General features: G+C 41.9%; 1 protein-coding gene across 4 annotated transcripts in view; it reads left to right on the top strand.

The window, feature by feature from the left end:
• The window catches only part of APP (amyloid beta precursor protein), a 386748-nt gene that overhangs the window by 352926 nt on the left and 17905 nt on the right, over window positions 1-15917 (top strand). For 2 of the 4 annotated variants that reach the window (XM_067538215.1, XM_067538218.1), the window contains one exon: window positions 8549-8602. The exons of the other annotated variants lie outside the window; for them this stretch is intronic. In XM_067538215.1, coding sequence (XP_067394316.1) covers window positions 8549-8602 — 54 coding nt within the window. The remainder of the gene's footprint in view (window positions 1-8548; window positions 8603-15917) is intronic. 4 annotated transcript variants of the gene reach the window in all.

Raw genomic sequence — 15917 nt, 5'->3', positions numbered from 1 at the left:
GATATGAGAGGTCAAGGTTTCTACTCCTGATATTTCCTTACCCCGAAGGCCACAGGGGGCCTCAAACGCATCCTGGACCTGCAGGGCCTAAACAGGTACATCAGAAGACAAAAATTCCTCATGGTTTCCCTGGCCTCTATTATTCCCTCCCTGGATCCAGGAGACTGGTATGCTGCCCTCGATTTGAAGGACGCATATTTTCACATATCAATTTTTCCGGGTCACAGAAGGTTCCTCAGGTTCGGGGGGCAGGGAGGGGGAGTTCCCATTACCAGTTTACAGCCCTCCTGTTTGACCTATCGTCAGCTCTGAGGGTGTTCACAAAGTGCATGGCCATGGTGGCTGCATATCTCAGGCATCAAAGGGTAGGGATCTACTCGTATCTGGATGACTGGTTAATCAGAGGCAGGTCGAGGGCTCAGGCCCAAGCCAGTCTGGGCCTCGTGCGAGCCACCTGTCACAGGCTGGGCCTGCCTAGTAAACAAGCAGAAGTCTACACTGGTGCCTGTGCAAATGATAGAGTTTATCGGGTCAGTCCTCAACTCGACGCAGGCCAGAGTGTTCCTGCCGTAGGCCCAGTTCGAGGCCATGGCCGGCCTGATCAGGAACCTTCAGGCCTTCCCCCTTACAACAGCACAAGTCTGCCTACAGCTACTAGGCCATATGGCAGCATGCACCTATGTGCGCCGCCACACCCACCTGAAGCTCAGACCACTTCAGCTATGGCTGGCCTCGGCTTACGCCCTGAGCAGGCACCCCGTGGACAGGGTTGTCAAGGTGCCTCCACAGGTCCTGGCCTCCCTAGAATGGTGGTTAGACCCCCGAATGGTGATGGAGGGAATGCCCTTTGCAGACAGGGGCCCCACAGTGACTCTAGTGTCAGATGCTTTGGACCTGGGGTGGGGGACATACATCCGCTCCGGTCACAGTACCCAAGGGACCTGGTCGGAAGACGACCAGGGGCTCCACATAAATGTCAGGGAGCTCCGAGCGATCCAGCTAGCATGCACGGTGTTCCTTCCCTTCTTGAAGAGCAAGGTGATTCAGGTCCTAACGGATAACACTGCTTCAATGTATTATATCAACAGACAGGGCAGGGCTCATTCCTCAGCCCTCTGTCAGGAGGTGGTGGGTCTCTGGAATCTGGCAATAGGCCACGATTTTCACCTAGTGGCCTCTCACCTCCCTGGTATCAAGAATGGCACAGCGGACCGGCTCAGCAGGTTCTTTGTACCGTCTCACGAGTGGTCTTTCCACCCGTCAGTTGCTGACATGATCATCCAGAGGTGGGGGTTTCCCCAAGTGGATCTCTTCGCCTACAGGGTCAACAAGAAGTGCAGCCAGTTCTCCTCCTTCCAAGGGCAGGACGAGGGGACCATGTCGGAGGGGCTGCTTTCAAGGGCAGGACGAGGGGACTGGTTGCGGGGGCTGCTATATGCCTTCCCTCCCATTCCGTTAATACACAAAGTCCTGTTAAAGATCAAGAAAGACCAGACAAGAGTCATTCTTATTGCACCTGAGTGGCCCAGGCAGCACTTGTTCACGATACTCCTGGAGCTGTCAGTCGCCCCTCCCCTAGAGCTACTAAGGTGGCTCAACCTACTTTCCCAGGACCAGGGGCGCCTTCTGCACCCAGACCTGGATTCCCTTCACCTGACAGCATGGAGGCTGAATGGCTGAGCTTGGAGGAACAAGCTTGCTCCTCTCAGGTGCAAACCGTACTGATGAGTAACAGGAAGCCCTCCATGAGGTCATCATATTTGGCCAAGTGGAAGAGGTTCACTTGCTGGGCCGCAGTGTGACAGATTATGCCCCACTAGGCTCCAATCCAGGTGGTCCTAGACTATCTGTTACACCGCATGCTTCAGGGTCTAGCTACTGCCTCGCTAAAGACGAATCTGGCTGCCATCTCAGCCTTCCATCCCCTGATTCACAGGAGATTAGTTTTTTCTGACGCCATGGCGGCGAAATTTTTGAAGGGCATAGAAAAGCTCTACCCACAGGTCAGGGATCCCGTACTGCCCTGGGACCTGAATTTGGATTCCTAGCAGGGGCGCCATTCGAGCCTATGGCAACTTGCTCACTTCTGCTACTGTAATGGAAGGTGGCCTTCCTAGTAGCTTTCACATAGGCTAGGAGGGTGTCTGAAATCAGGGCACTCACCTCGGAGATGCCTTATACAATTTTCTATAAGGATAAGGTCCAGTTGAGGCCTCACCCGGCCTTCCTGCCCAAGGTGGTATCACAATTCCACACCAACCAGGGAATTTTCCTGCCAGTGTTTTTCCCAAAGCCGCACACTTATGAAGAGGAAAAGAGAGGGCATACGCTGGATGTATGCAGGGCCCTGGCTTTCTACTTGGAGAGGACAAAGCGGTTCCGTAAGTCCACGCAGCTGTTCATAGCGGTGGCCGAGAGGATGATAGGCTTACCTGTCTCATCACAACAAATCTCCTCCTCGGTAGCCGTCTGCATACACTTCTGCTATGAGCAGGTGAAGGTTCCGCTACCGGGCAACTTCACAGCTCACTCCACCAGAGCGCAGGCATCTTCTGCAGCATTTTTGGCACAGATGCCTATGTAGGACATATGCAAAGCTGCTACATGGTTGTCGGTACATACCTTTATGTCCCACTATGCCCTTGTGCAATAGGCTAGGGATTCAGTAGGGTAGTGTTGCAGTCAACCAACCTATGAACTCCAAACCCATCTCCAAGGTACTGCTTGTGAGTCACCTACAATGGAATGGACATGAGCAAGCACTCAAAGAAGAAAAGATGGTTACTTACCTTGTAACTGTTGTTCTTTGAGATGTGTTGCTCATGTCCACATCCCCTGTCCCTGCTGTCGGTGTTGACAGCAAGAGGGAACTGAGGGGGCATAGGGCAGCAGCGCCTCATATACCGTGCCATGCGTGCAGGACTCCAAGGGGCGCCGAAGTTGGCCCTACGGGATCTGCTAAGGGGATAAGTTTTCCGGTTTCCGTGCACAGGGCGCGCATGCACCTACAATGGAATGGACATGAGCAACACATCTCAAAGAACAACAGTTACGAGGTAAGTAACCACCTTTACTGAGCACACTGTTTTGCTTACCAAATTATTAATCATAGTACATGTAGGGTTAAAAGATACCCCAATGGAGAGATTTCAGATACGCTATAGTGAATAGTTGAATTAATAGGAGTAGCAGCTAGGTCCTGTAGGATGTGGAGCCTGCCTAGGAGGTGCTGAAAGTACTGATTTCAGTGGGAGGGAAGGTGCACTCAGCACCACCGAGGAAAGCTCAGCAGGACTGAACCTTAGATGAGATTCTTGGTCTCTGGATAATGTGGCACATGGTTGATCTAGCAATTTTAAGTGGGGCTGTTTGGTAATTTGCTCAGTGCTTCACGAATAGCCAATCTACAGATGCTAATATGCTTTTGCTTTAGCTGGAAGTAAATCCAACGTTTGAAATACCGGTGATCAGAAATCCTGAGTATTAGTCATTGGGCCTGGGAGTCTTGACTCCGTAAATGCAAACATTAACATGAATGCAATGTTATTCCTTTGTGGCACTGGAGGAGGACATGCTTTACTATTCTCCAGAGCGGCCTTTATAATGTGTTGGGTAAATCAATTGCCTTTTCATATTTAACTTGCACATATCAGAATACAAAATTTTCAAATAGACACTGGTATCTGGCAGGTAAATTAAATGTTAAATTATTAAATTATGAGGCAGATTGATTCTAAAATGAATTGTTATGATGTGTTTTTTCTCACCATTGTCACAGCTGCATGAGATGTTTTTAATTAACCACTGGAAAAAAAAGAAATTAATGAAGTTGAGTGATGGTAAGAAAGAACAAGTCCAAGCAAATCCAGCATTAAAGTCATTATTCGGTATTTCAACCCAGCACCTCTCCCTCCTGGAGGTGTGCTTAGGTGATCATCAAGATACAGTATATGCAAAACTGCTGTCCTTTTATCACGCTGGTGTGATGGGGGGTGATTTAAGTCTGAGACTTCTTAACTTCATTTTGAATTTCTCTGTGGTTTGCATATTTGTGTAAAAGAACAAGTTGTTGTTTTAACAGTTTCTCTCATTAGAATTGCTTTCCATCTTTTTGCCTAGCTTGGTTAGAAGTTAAGGAGCCAGTAGAGAATTGATTTCTCTGCAGTCTAAGGCCTTGTCTACACTACACCATTAAGTTGATCTATGTTAGGTCAACTTACAGCCATCTCAGTAATTATTGCTGTTTTCCGTGTCCACACTATCGTCCTTCTGCCGGTGGTACACGTCCTCACCAGGATCATTTGCACCAACTTAAGTGCGGCAGTAGGGGAGGGCTCAAAGCCTGGGCTCTCAGTTTGGCATGAGAACTAGGAGTTCCACGCAGAGCTGAGAGCCTGGGCTCTCAGCGCCAGGCAGCTGGCCTCCCAGCTGGGAGCTCCACAGGGTGCTGACAAGCAATGTAAGTAATGCAGTGTCTGCACAGATGCTGTCATCCTGAGTACATCGACCTAAGCACTACGCCTCTTGTGGATGTTAAGTTATTAGGTCGGTGTAGTGGGGAACATACATTGGCGAGAGCAATGCAATAGTGTAGATTCTTAGAGTTAGGTCGATGAAAGCTGCCTTATGATGACCTAACCCTGTGGTGTAGACCCAGCCTAAGTTTAAGTCTGCTAAGATCCAGCAAATCCCTATAGACCTCTGAAAGATTTTTCCCCTCTGCTTACACACTAAGCTGATTTCCCAGTACATATCCAATGTAAATTATATTCAGGGAAGAATATAAACCTACATGAATATGTAGATCTTTGATTATGTGAGTTATCTTCCTGTAACTGTGAAATGTTGACAGGTTTACAAAAATCTGTCTCTGTGCCAGTTTTAAAAAGGTAATTTAAGTTCTTGTAATAAGGCTGAGAAATTAAGCATATTTTATTTTAAAAACTTGGAAAAGAGAATTTCACAGGTACTTTTATTTTAGCAATGAATACAAATGAACATATTCCTAGCTTAGTTAGTAACACATGACCATCTCATTTGCCTGTGTCTAGCTCAACTTAGCTAGATATACTTGCCTTAATGCTTCTGAAGAAACTAAGGGTGAAATCCTGGCCCCGTTGAAGTCAAATGGGAATTTTTGCCAATGACTTTTTGCCCTTTGAGTTTTTCTCCACAGACACAGTTGTCCTTAGTGGGGAATAGACTATTTATAAACTTGGACTGTAGCATACTGTGTTTCTTATTAGTACTGTGGTTATCATATCTTTCCACATAGTCATCCTGTACATTACAGACACATATGGTTTCACGTCTTTCTCCAGCACCCACCCTTTCTTCAAAGAACATATCTCTAAGTCTCTCCCTTATGCTCACCTCATGGCCCACCTGCTGTTCCCCATGTAAGAATCCCTACCTGGGGATTGTTTTGTAGACGTGTGCACTGCTATGTTCCACTCTGTTTCCAGCTGCTCTGGCTCTTCTTCTCTCAGCATGCAAACAATTATCATTGCAGACAATCCCATGGTATTGCCAAGTAACTGACAGACAAAAGCAGCTAGCACAGAGTTGCAAGGCCTACTTTGCACAGGAAAGATGACTATGTCCTACGTTGGGGACGCAGCGTAGTACAGCAAAAGCAGTGAACTAGGAGTCAGGAGTGCCAGGCCAAGATTTTCAAAAGTGACTAGTGATTTTTGGCTGCCTCAATATTGGGTGTCCAACTTGAAACATCTTAAAGGGGGCCCTGCTTTTCAGAAGTCAGCTGCTCAGCACTTTCTGAAAATCAGGCGCCATTAAGGTGTCTCATGTTGGGCACCAAGAAACTGAAGATCCCAAAATCGCTCGTCATTTTTGCAAATCTTGGCTTTGAGGCTCTGTTCCCAGCTTTACCACAGACCTTCCTATGTGACCTTGGGCTAGTCACTTCCCTGTCTGTGACTCAATTTCACCATCTGTAAAATGGGGGGCAATGATATTTGCCTTCCTTTCATAAAACACTTTGAGAACTATGGATGATAAAAACTGTATAAGAGTTAAGTAGTATCATTACTCTCCCCACCCCTCAGAAATATTGATGTAGACACATCAATTTATAGCAAACAGTTCCATTTGCCTCTTCCCCATTCAGCTGCCACCATTTTTCCTGCCACAACTAAGTCTCCTAACTTTCTCCTTGACTATCTAACATAATTTTATTCTTACATTCAGCTATCACTTCTAGTAGTGGCTATATATATATATATATATATATATATATAAGAATCCTTTGCAACAATGTATTCGGTCCCTGCTTTGAAGAACCAAGTGTAACAGCATAGAGGTGCCAGATGAGCAGGAATAAAATGTTTAGAGAATACAGGAACTGGGCAAGAGCAAGAAAAATGGTGACAGCAGAGGACGAAATAAGGGTAATGTTTCTGCAGTAGCAGGATATTTCAGTCCGTCACCACCAGTCCTTTTCTCTGTAAAAATGCTGCTGCCCTGGAAGGCTGTAATCCACAATTTGAGAAACCTAACAAAAGGCTTAGATGACAAAACATTTAGTGGCTATACTTTTATTTAGCATTGTACAAAAAGCAGTTTCTAGTATATCTTGAGAAGGCAATCACATGGGCTACTGCTGGTGCTCTGACTTGCCAGGAAGATGGTTTCATAAATGGTCCATCTCTACTTCCCTACATTGGTATGCATGAAGTGTGCTAAGGAAACAGTGCAATCCCCCTGAAAAGAGCCCCTTGCATCACTCAATAACATAGATGGTTGGGAATTTTCCATCTGACTGATTTTCTGACATAGAAAAATTTTGATGTTGCTGAAAAATTTCAAATTTCAATGAAATATTTCATTTTGTCTTGATTCGATCCAAACCAGAATATTTTGTTTAACTTATCCAGTGTGTTTTGTTTCTAATCAGTTCAACAAAACAGTAAACTGTATTTCCATATCAGCACATTGCCTTATGAGAGTTGTAGTTTGGGACTCTGCTTTTTTCCTATGAGTCCTATGGAGGACTACATTTCTCATAATGCAGTGTGGATTTCCCTCTCATTGAGCTGTGTGACACCTCATGATAGTCACATGACTCGGAATACGTTATAGGAAATATTGTTGTCCAATCAGAGAGCTTGGTCCATAGGAGAGAATGGGGCCATCTGGCCTCTGAACTACAACTCCCATGAGGCAATTCACTACTTTGGGGGAAATACAGTTTAATATTGAACTGACTCAGAACACTGACATTCCCAACATTAAAATGGTTTGTTTCAGTTTACTGACCTGACCTGAAATGTTTAGTTCTATTTTGACCTTTCCAAATGAGTTTTTCAGAAATTCAGTTCCACACAAAAAAATTGAAATTTCAACTTTTTGTCCCCCTTCAGAATAAAAGCAAAAGCTGAAATGTCAGAATTTCCTGCGAGACAGAAATTCCAGTTTTCACTCCGCTATACTTAGTAGCAACCTTTTTGTCTTATTGTGGCTTAACCATCACTAATCAGAAAGTTCAAATAATCATCCCAAAATTCAAATGCATAACAGAACCTTATCTAAATATCATGGTTCTGGAAACCTAGGCTGTGACTTTCACAAGACATGTGGTACTTTGCACCCTATTTCCAGCCCCACCAAGGCAGAAACCAAATTATTTGTGCCATTTTGGCACTTCCAATGCCAAGTGGAACAAGGAGGCACAAAGTAGCATAAACGAAGAAAAATAAAGACGGCAGGGGAAAGGGATTACACCAATTTTTTAAAAAAAAACTTCCTCAACTTCCCCAGGTTCATTTTGGCTTTAGCTAGGATTATAGGTGAAGGGTCAGGTTATTTTGATTTTGTCTGAACCCTTTCCTATTTACTATTAGGACCAATGGGCTCCAAAGAGCATCATGCCAGTCTTCAGCCAGGTATGGCCTCTGCGTGGGAATGCAAAGTGTTTAAAGATGTGAATGAGGGGCACAGAAATATGGTTGTTCTTTACGTCCCCTCCCAATTTCAAAATGGAAGATAATCTAACTAGATGGACAATTTTACTGCTTACAAAGCAAAATATATTAGGAACTACATTGTATATGTATATTTTTCTAATGCCTGTAATTGTTGCCTTCAAAAATTAATAATCTGGAAAAATAAACTAAGATTTAGTCGGGGGTTAGAAATTAGCAATGATTAAAACTTGCTGCAAGGACTCCTTATAGTGTCAGTTCCTGTTCCCCATTCTAATAAATAAGCAGGAAGATATTGTTAAGCATACACAATACATGAAGCCTTACTCTACTGACTAAAATTCTTTGATCTCCATAGTTTCTAATTTGAGCAGTATCCAGAATATAAAGTGCTGGATTGACACGTCAGCGACAAAATATACTATTGAAGTTGTTCCCATCTCTTTCCTTTTATTCCCAGGATTAACTATAGGCAAATCTCTTCCAGCTGCTGCTATTATAACTTTGTTTATGGCATATGTTTCTCCTGCACTATCCCAACAGAATAGCAGTTGACATCATTTTCGGTTTTTTTGTTTGCTTTGTTTTTCTTTTTTGCACATGCCCAGTTGAGCCAGTCGATGCCCGCCCAGCTGCAGACAGAGGACTGACCACACGACCAGGTATATAATTTGCATGGCTTTTATCTAACCTATGTTTTCCCAGCATGTCTGTGATCTGCTTTAGCTGAAATGATCACTTTTTCTTTGTTATAACCCTGTGTTAAACTGTGTAGTGTTATGTCATGAACCAGTATAGATGGGGACTTTCAGCCAAAATGTAAAAAGGGGCTCTCTCAAATCTTTCCCTCAAGCATCTGAGTACTCTCTATATATCAGTACATGCTTGCAGAAGGAGAGGGAAGGAGACTGGAGGATCTATTCATTTTTTTTCTTCCCATGTAGCAAAAGTAGGTTTTTTTATAAACAGGAGGGAAGCAGCATCACATATAGAGATCCCTTACTTTAGAAATATATATATACTTTGTTCGCGAACAATGTATTGTGTTTTATAAATTGAAAATAAAAGTGCAGGCTTAACCTTCTGCAGTTCAGAAATTGGACGGGCCATTAAAACTTTTTAGGGGCATTCAGTGACAGAACTTATTTTTTTTAAATACCAGCCCCTTGATGCAATTTCCAAAGGCAAAGTTGCTTTTCACAAGTATTTTTACGAGCTCAAGAAGAAGTCCTCTCTAGTAGTAGTCTTGCTCCAGCGCTGACTCCATTGAAGGCAGAGCAATCATGCCAAGCTTTCATTCATGGCAGAATTTAGGTCCCCCTCCAGCACATCTGTGATATGAGATTAGTCTGTTCTTGGATCCGAATTTCAGCACTGAAACATCACATTTTTTAAAAGCAAGTCTGATTGGCTTTTTTTTTCTTTTTTGTAAATGTTAATCTACCTTCTCTCTCCCCTTCCAGAGTCTGACACTAAGCATAAGCAACATGATCTTATGTGTTTAAATCTTTCAGACAAAATTACCAGTATTTACTATCTAAGCAAGTTGAAGTACAGTTCAAGGTTCAGCCCGTGTAATAGGATTGTATTATCATTCTAACTGTCTGATCTTTTTAGTTTTGTGCAGAGCCTCAATTTATTCTAGGTAAGCTAAGTGGGCCAGGAATTCCATCAGTTACAGATATAGACATATGATATTCTAAAAATATTAGGATCACAGAACATCCTTGTAGCACCTAAGCTTCTTCCTAAAGAGAGGTAGAAATATCACAGTATATGCAAAATGCTGCATATGAATATTTTACTTTCATTCACCCTCATCCACAGAATATACTCACACTTTAATCATAACCTTGTAACCTGTTTTACAAGGATTTTTCTTCTCATAGTTCTTTTCCTGGCATTATGTCTTAGTTAATTGTTTAAGCTTGTTATTGTGTTGATAGGCATTTTTATATGTGTAATCAAAAACCTGCTGCTAAAAGACCCATGTTCATTGTTAAATATTTTTCACAAATGGGTTGGGGGGGTGGAGGGGAGAAGTCTGGTAGGTATGGATATGAGAAGACATATTCTTGCTCCAGTTTGCTACATTCAGGATTCATCTCCTTAAGTGATAGCTATTATTAATCCCTTGGTAAATGGGGTTCTTAATTTCTTCCTGTACATTCCTTTGGCTGGCAGTGGTATTGTACCAAGTGTACTGGTGCTAGTGTAGTAAACGATCCATCCAAGGTTGTATAGTAGATTTTTTTGGGAAGGACTGTGATATTTTTAAAGGTGATTTTTTTTTAATAGCTTCAAATTTCCAAATGTGAAAGAGGGCAGTTTTACCACTCTTCAGTTATACTGAGTATTTCTTTAACTCCTTCCTGCTTGAGTTTTAGGTGAAATTCACTCAAGTGCAAATGGGGCATTGTGCAACAGCAAGTTGTGATTAATCACACTGTAAAAACAATAAACAAAGAAATAGTATTTTTCAATTCACCTCATACAAGCCCACTCAGTCCTACTTCTTGTTCAGCCACTTGCTAAGACAAACAAGTTTGTTTACATTTACGGAAGATAATGCTTCTTAGTTACAATGTCACCTGAAAGTGAGAACAGGCGTTCGTTCGCAAGGCACTGTTGTAGCCAGCGTTGCAAGGTACGTGCCACATATGCTAAACATTCATATGCCCCTTCATGCTTTGACTTGTAGGCTCTAAAGTTTTACATTGTTTTGTTTTTGAGTGCAGTTATGTAAAAAAAAAAAAATTAATTCAACATTTGTAAGTTGCACTTTCACGATAAAGAAATTGCATTCGGTACTTGTGAATGAATGAGGTGAATTGAAAAATATTATTTCTTATCTTTTTTACAGTTCAAATAATATGAACTGAGCACTGTACACACTTTGTATTCTGTGTTGCTGTTAAAATCAACATATCTGAAAATGGAGAAAAACATTCAAAAATATTTCTAATAAATGTAAACTGGTATTCTACAGTGATTAATCGGGACTATTTTTTAATTCATGATTAATTGTGATTTTTTTAAATCACATGACAACCCTAGAATATTCCCATCCCATGTAAGTGCAAACTGATAATCTTATCAATAAATGAGCACAATTACTTTGCCAGACCAACTAAAATCTAATGCTGGAACTGATGTTTGTGCCTGCACCCTGAGTTTGTCGGAATAAATCAACTTCTTAGGTTCAATTAGAAGAAGATGGGAAAAGAGGCTACCTTAGTGCAAAAATTCATTGAAAATAGCATATCCTTTTTACATTTACAAAGCTTCTTAAACATCTACACGTCCAGATAGTTTTTGTCTTCAGGAAAGCCTAATGGATTTTTAGCCTATTAACTTTTTTAAAAACATTAGCAGTTTCCATTAAAAAACTGTCAAGTGCTCCTTGAGTTTAGATGGTTAAGTGCTCAGTGAGTCAGGAAATGACAAAGTTACTAGTGTGAAAGGTGGATGGAGTATCGCCTGGGACTCTGGAGACCTTGCATCAATTCCCAGTTCATCTACAAGTTTCCTATATGACCTTGGGTGAGTCCCTTAATTTACCCTTTGCCTCAATTCCCTGCCTATAAAACAAGGATAATACTCTCCTGCCTCAGAGGGTGTTGTAATTAAAAAAATAAATCCATTTCAGCCTATGAGGGAAAGCTTTATACATTTATTTACTTAAAATAGAGGATTATTATGGAAATATTTGTGCATCCTTAACTAGATTGGATTTACTCTCTGCTTCTAGTACAGCATATGACTTCACCACATTCCAAGTTGCCTAGTATAACATATAATATATTATACAGAAGACAATATAGTATCCTTCACCACCCTGTCTCTTCACACTAAGTGGGAGAGAACACTTTCACGGAACTCAGAGATCTCTGTGCTGATTTACGTGAGGAGATCTTGAGGTCATTGCTAATCATGTGATGAACCAAACAATTATTCATTAAGCTCAAACAACCTTATTTGCCAGGTTTTTAATTAAACAACATTTGTGTAGGCTCTGATCTCAGCAACAAAAGGATGCATAGAACATAGAGCCACTGCAGATTATCAGTAAGCACACTGAATTCTTTAAAAATCTGATCAAGCCAGGTCAGAAAGAATGTGTAAACATCATAGTGAGACTTTCTGTCCACTATGTGAAGGTCTGGCAACAACTACCTGCCTGATTTTCCATCACACCTTAGTTATAATTCAGGTAACTTTAAAATACTTCTGAAACATTCAAAGCTATGTACAGGAAAATGTATAGTCATCCAAGCCGTGATAATAGAGAAAAGCATTGTATCTTTCCAGAATTCCAACCAAAGTAGATAATTAATCAAACTCAAAGTACTTAATGCAAAAGGGATGCTGTAAACTTAAAAATCACCCTTTTGTCTGAATATTTTTAACTACTTACTACAAGTAAACCTCAATTTATTATAACAAAGAAGGAAAAATAATTGTGCTATATATATAGTTGGTTTCACTGTGTTTTTGAACAGAAAGTCGGTTTTCAGTGTTGTTTTGGCTGTTCTTTCATACATCAGTAGAGAAGAGAAAAACATTTTGAAATATGAGGGTGTGTTTGTAGAACCACAAATATTAGCAGAAGGACTCAAGCGCTGATAAAATACCTGACACTACTTTAAACAATTTTTAAATGGCAGAGATTCCAAGCTGGTTTTCCTTTAAGGGTCCTCATGTCACCATCTTGACGCTTCAGTTTCCGCTTCTGCAGGGTGAAAATATGGATGTTGGTCATCCATAATCAGGCTTTTATTGTGGGCATGGAAACAAATGAACCTCCTGACTCAAATGTAGTGCCCTGAGCTAACTTGTCAGACTTGCCAGTGGGTGCTCAGAACCTTTTTAAAAAACCCAACAGACGTTTAATGCCACCACATGTACATTTTTAAAAATGGCTCATGTATTGCCAAGTAGGAAGTTCTCACAACCACCGCCACCTTATTACTGTGCAACTAGTAGGATCTCCTTGAGACCCCAAGTAGATCCAGACTCAGTATGGAAAATAATGCAGCCTAGGTACCTAGAGTCTTACCAGCTGTAGCAACAGTTTCATATAGAGTTTAGCCATCATCATTGCCCTGAGCAATCGTGTCAGGGAATGTGAAGAGCTGTCCAGTCCATAGAGTGGTGAGTATTCTGTGGAAACTGGCATCAAGTCTCCAGGATCTTCACTAGGAAATATCGTTGCGTAATTCACCTGTGCAGCTCCATTCTTACTAGCAACAACAGAAGCAGTCCTGAACCTGGAATACAACAGTCTCTGTAAATCCCGAACCTAGTATTGCAACGTGACGAACTTTTCCTAATGTAGACGCAGCATCTCCATGACAGACTTTTGAAATGAAGCCCACTCTGCTTCCTATTTGTCATTCACAAAAGATGGAACAGAGAAAGAATTGTGCCTAAATATGTTTATTCTCCTCTCTTCCCCCAAAAGAAAGTAAGCGGAGAGAATAAAGAGGTCAGGGGGAAGGTAAAAATGTATAGATGTATCCAAAACCACCTATGCTGAGCAGTCATCCTTGATCTGTATTTTCTTTTCAATTTTAACTTTATAAATAATTATTACATTTTTATTGCCTTACAAAAAATTGTTCCATACAATGAGAACTTTATAGTCGTCATAGCCCAGAACAAAATGTTGTCCCAGACTCTGAAAACCCCTCTTATAGAAAGGATTTGTAATGAAAAGAACACCACCTTAGTTGATAGCTGCACTATAAACACTGCTTTAATAAAGTATTTTCTTGCCAGCAGTCACTTTTGCATTGTTTAATTTCTTACAGCTGATTTAGTGCCTGTGCATCAGTAAATTTTTACTGAGAACAGCACCATGAAAATACCCAAATGTGTACATTACATCTCAGTAACTTCGTATTAACTTGGCAGCCCTGCTCTTGGAAGTTAAGGCAAAATTAGAAAACTAGCCTATTATTCAACACTGACAGAATTTCCAAAGTTCACTGCAAATAAAAATGCTAGTGCTGCCTTCAGATTAGGTCAGATTCCGATTTGTGGGTACCCTTGCTAAATCCAGATACCACCACCTGACAATGTCTTTATGGGCCATGGTTCACAGATATTAGGGCATCACTTCTTCCACTTGGCCTTTTACAATTTTCCCAACATAGCTGTCAGGCTATTGTTTAAATATTTATCTAGTCATTTTGAGGGGACTGTGCTCATAAAATCTCTTCTATTTCTTCTTGTCCTCCTGTCCCCTTAGTCCTGTAGCAAATTCAGTAACCCGTCCATCTTGCTTCAGTTACAGAATAGCAGGCTTAGGCAGTACTAGCTAATCTATGCAAAGACTCCTAAAAGACAGTGTATTTTGTCACATCATTAAAGCTTCTGAGACATTCTATTGCAGGCATGAGCAGACAGTACACAAATTAATTATTGATGATTTTCATACCATGAACTATCACTTTTCTCTTTTAATGAGATTAATTTAAGTTGTTGTTTTAACCTAGATCAAAAAGAAACAGGTACCACAGCAAGGACTCACCCTGTGGCTCAGTTTTGTACTTTACTATTTCTTCCTCCTTTAAAGAAAAACAGTTTGAGTTACTTTTACTTGGCCATAAGACTAGCTCTGTGATGAAACTTGGCAAATAAATTCTTGGGTTGAGAGCAAAACATGTTTTTTAAAACATTTAGAAATCTGTGTCCTGAAATTGGCTGAAATTGTGATATTTTATATCAGGGGTTCTCAACCTTTTTCTTTCTGAGGCCCCCTCAACATGTTATAAAAACGCCAGGGCTCAGCAGGGGGCGGGGGGCCTCGGCATTCCAGCGGGGCGGGTTCCGTGGGCATAGACGTAGTTTGACTTCTGTTTGGTGGGAGGAGACAGGGCCCAGCAGGAGGTTTGGGGCAGGAGCGCTTCCTCCACCCCCCAGCTCACCCCAGCAGGTCACCCAGCCTGTCCGGGATCGGGGAGAGGACCAGAAATTATAACTCAAAGGGGTGGCTCAGCTCAGAAACTTTGAAAACCACTCAGGCTGCAGGCAGGGGATAGCTAGGGGCTATGTGCTGGGAGCGGGGAGAGCCCCCTTTGGTCACTGCTCCCCAAGGGCTCTGCCAGCCCCTGCTCTTACTGGCTGCATAGCCCCGGGCACCAGCAGCAGCAGGATGAAACTGGACTGCCATAGCCAATTGCTCCATGGTACCAGCCACCCCACACTGCCTAGCTCCCAGCCTCCAGTGAGGGGACGGGGTCTGGGGGCGGAGAGAAGAGGAGGAGGTGAGGGGTATGGAGCTGCCCTGGGACTACGCTTCTCTGGTTATGGCACTGCAGTTTGGGGGAGCAATCCTCCATACCTCCCTCCAATTCCACCCATGGGCTTGAGGCGCTGGGGCTTGCAGATCCCCGGTTGAGAACTGCTGTTTATATATTTTCAGATACCTTTTATACTTCTGAGTCCAAAAACCATTTGCAGGAAATTTTCAAATCCCTTAGTTTATAAACAACACACTAGTTATTGCTGTGCACACACATGGTATTTTTTTGTCGGTTTGTTGGGTTTTTTTAAATAATTTCAATGAGGAGTGCATTTACACCACAGCTGCATCGACACATGCCCAGAAGAGACCTGCCAAATTTGATTGATTGGGGGTTGTTTTTTTGGTTTTTTTTTTTACATTAATTTAAAAGCAATTTTTAAAATGAAGGATTTTATATGGAGGGTGAGATTTTAAAAATCTTCTTGGACTTCCTCACTACAGTTCTCTCATAGAGAGCCTTGCAGTAATGCAGGGAGTAAGAAGAGTTAACAAAACGTAGATCTTATCAACTCCTAACGAGTAGCTGCAAAATTATTAATCCCATGCAGCTATGCAGCATTTTTCATCCAGAGATATCTCATACATCTTTACAGACGTAAATCATCCTCATTTTACGATGATGAAAATGAGGCGCAGCAAGCTTAAATGCTTTGTCCAGGATCACA

The sequence above is a fragment of the Emydura macquarii genome, unplaced genomic scaffold (assembly GCF_026122565.2).
Source record: "Emydura macquarii macquarii isolate MOO-44397 ecotype Brisbane River unplaced genomic scaffold, CSIRO-AGI_Emac_v2 contig_476, whole genome shotgun sequence".
Classification (NCBI taxonomy): domain Eukaryota; kingdom Metazoa; phylum Chordata; order Testudines; family Chelidae; genus Emydura; species Emydura macquarii.
The sequence above is the reverse complement of the archived record's forward strand: the minus strand, read 5'-3'. Positions and strand labels throughout refer to the sequence as shown.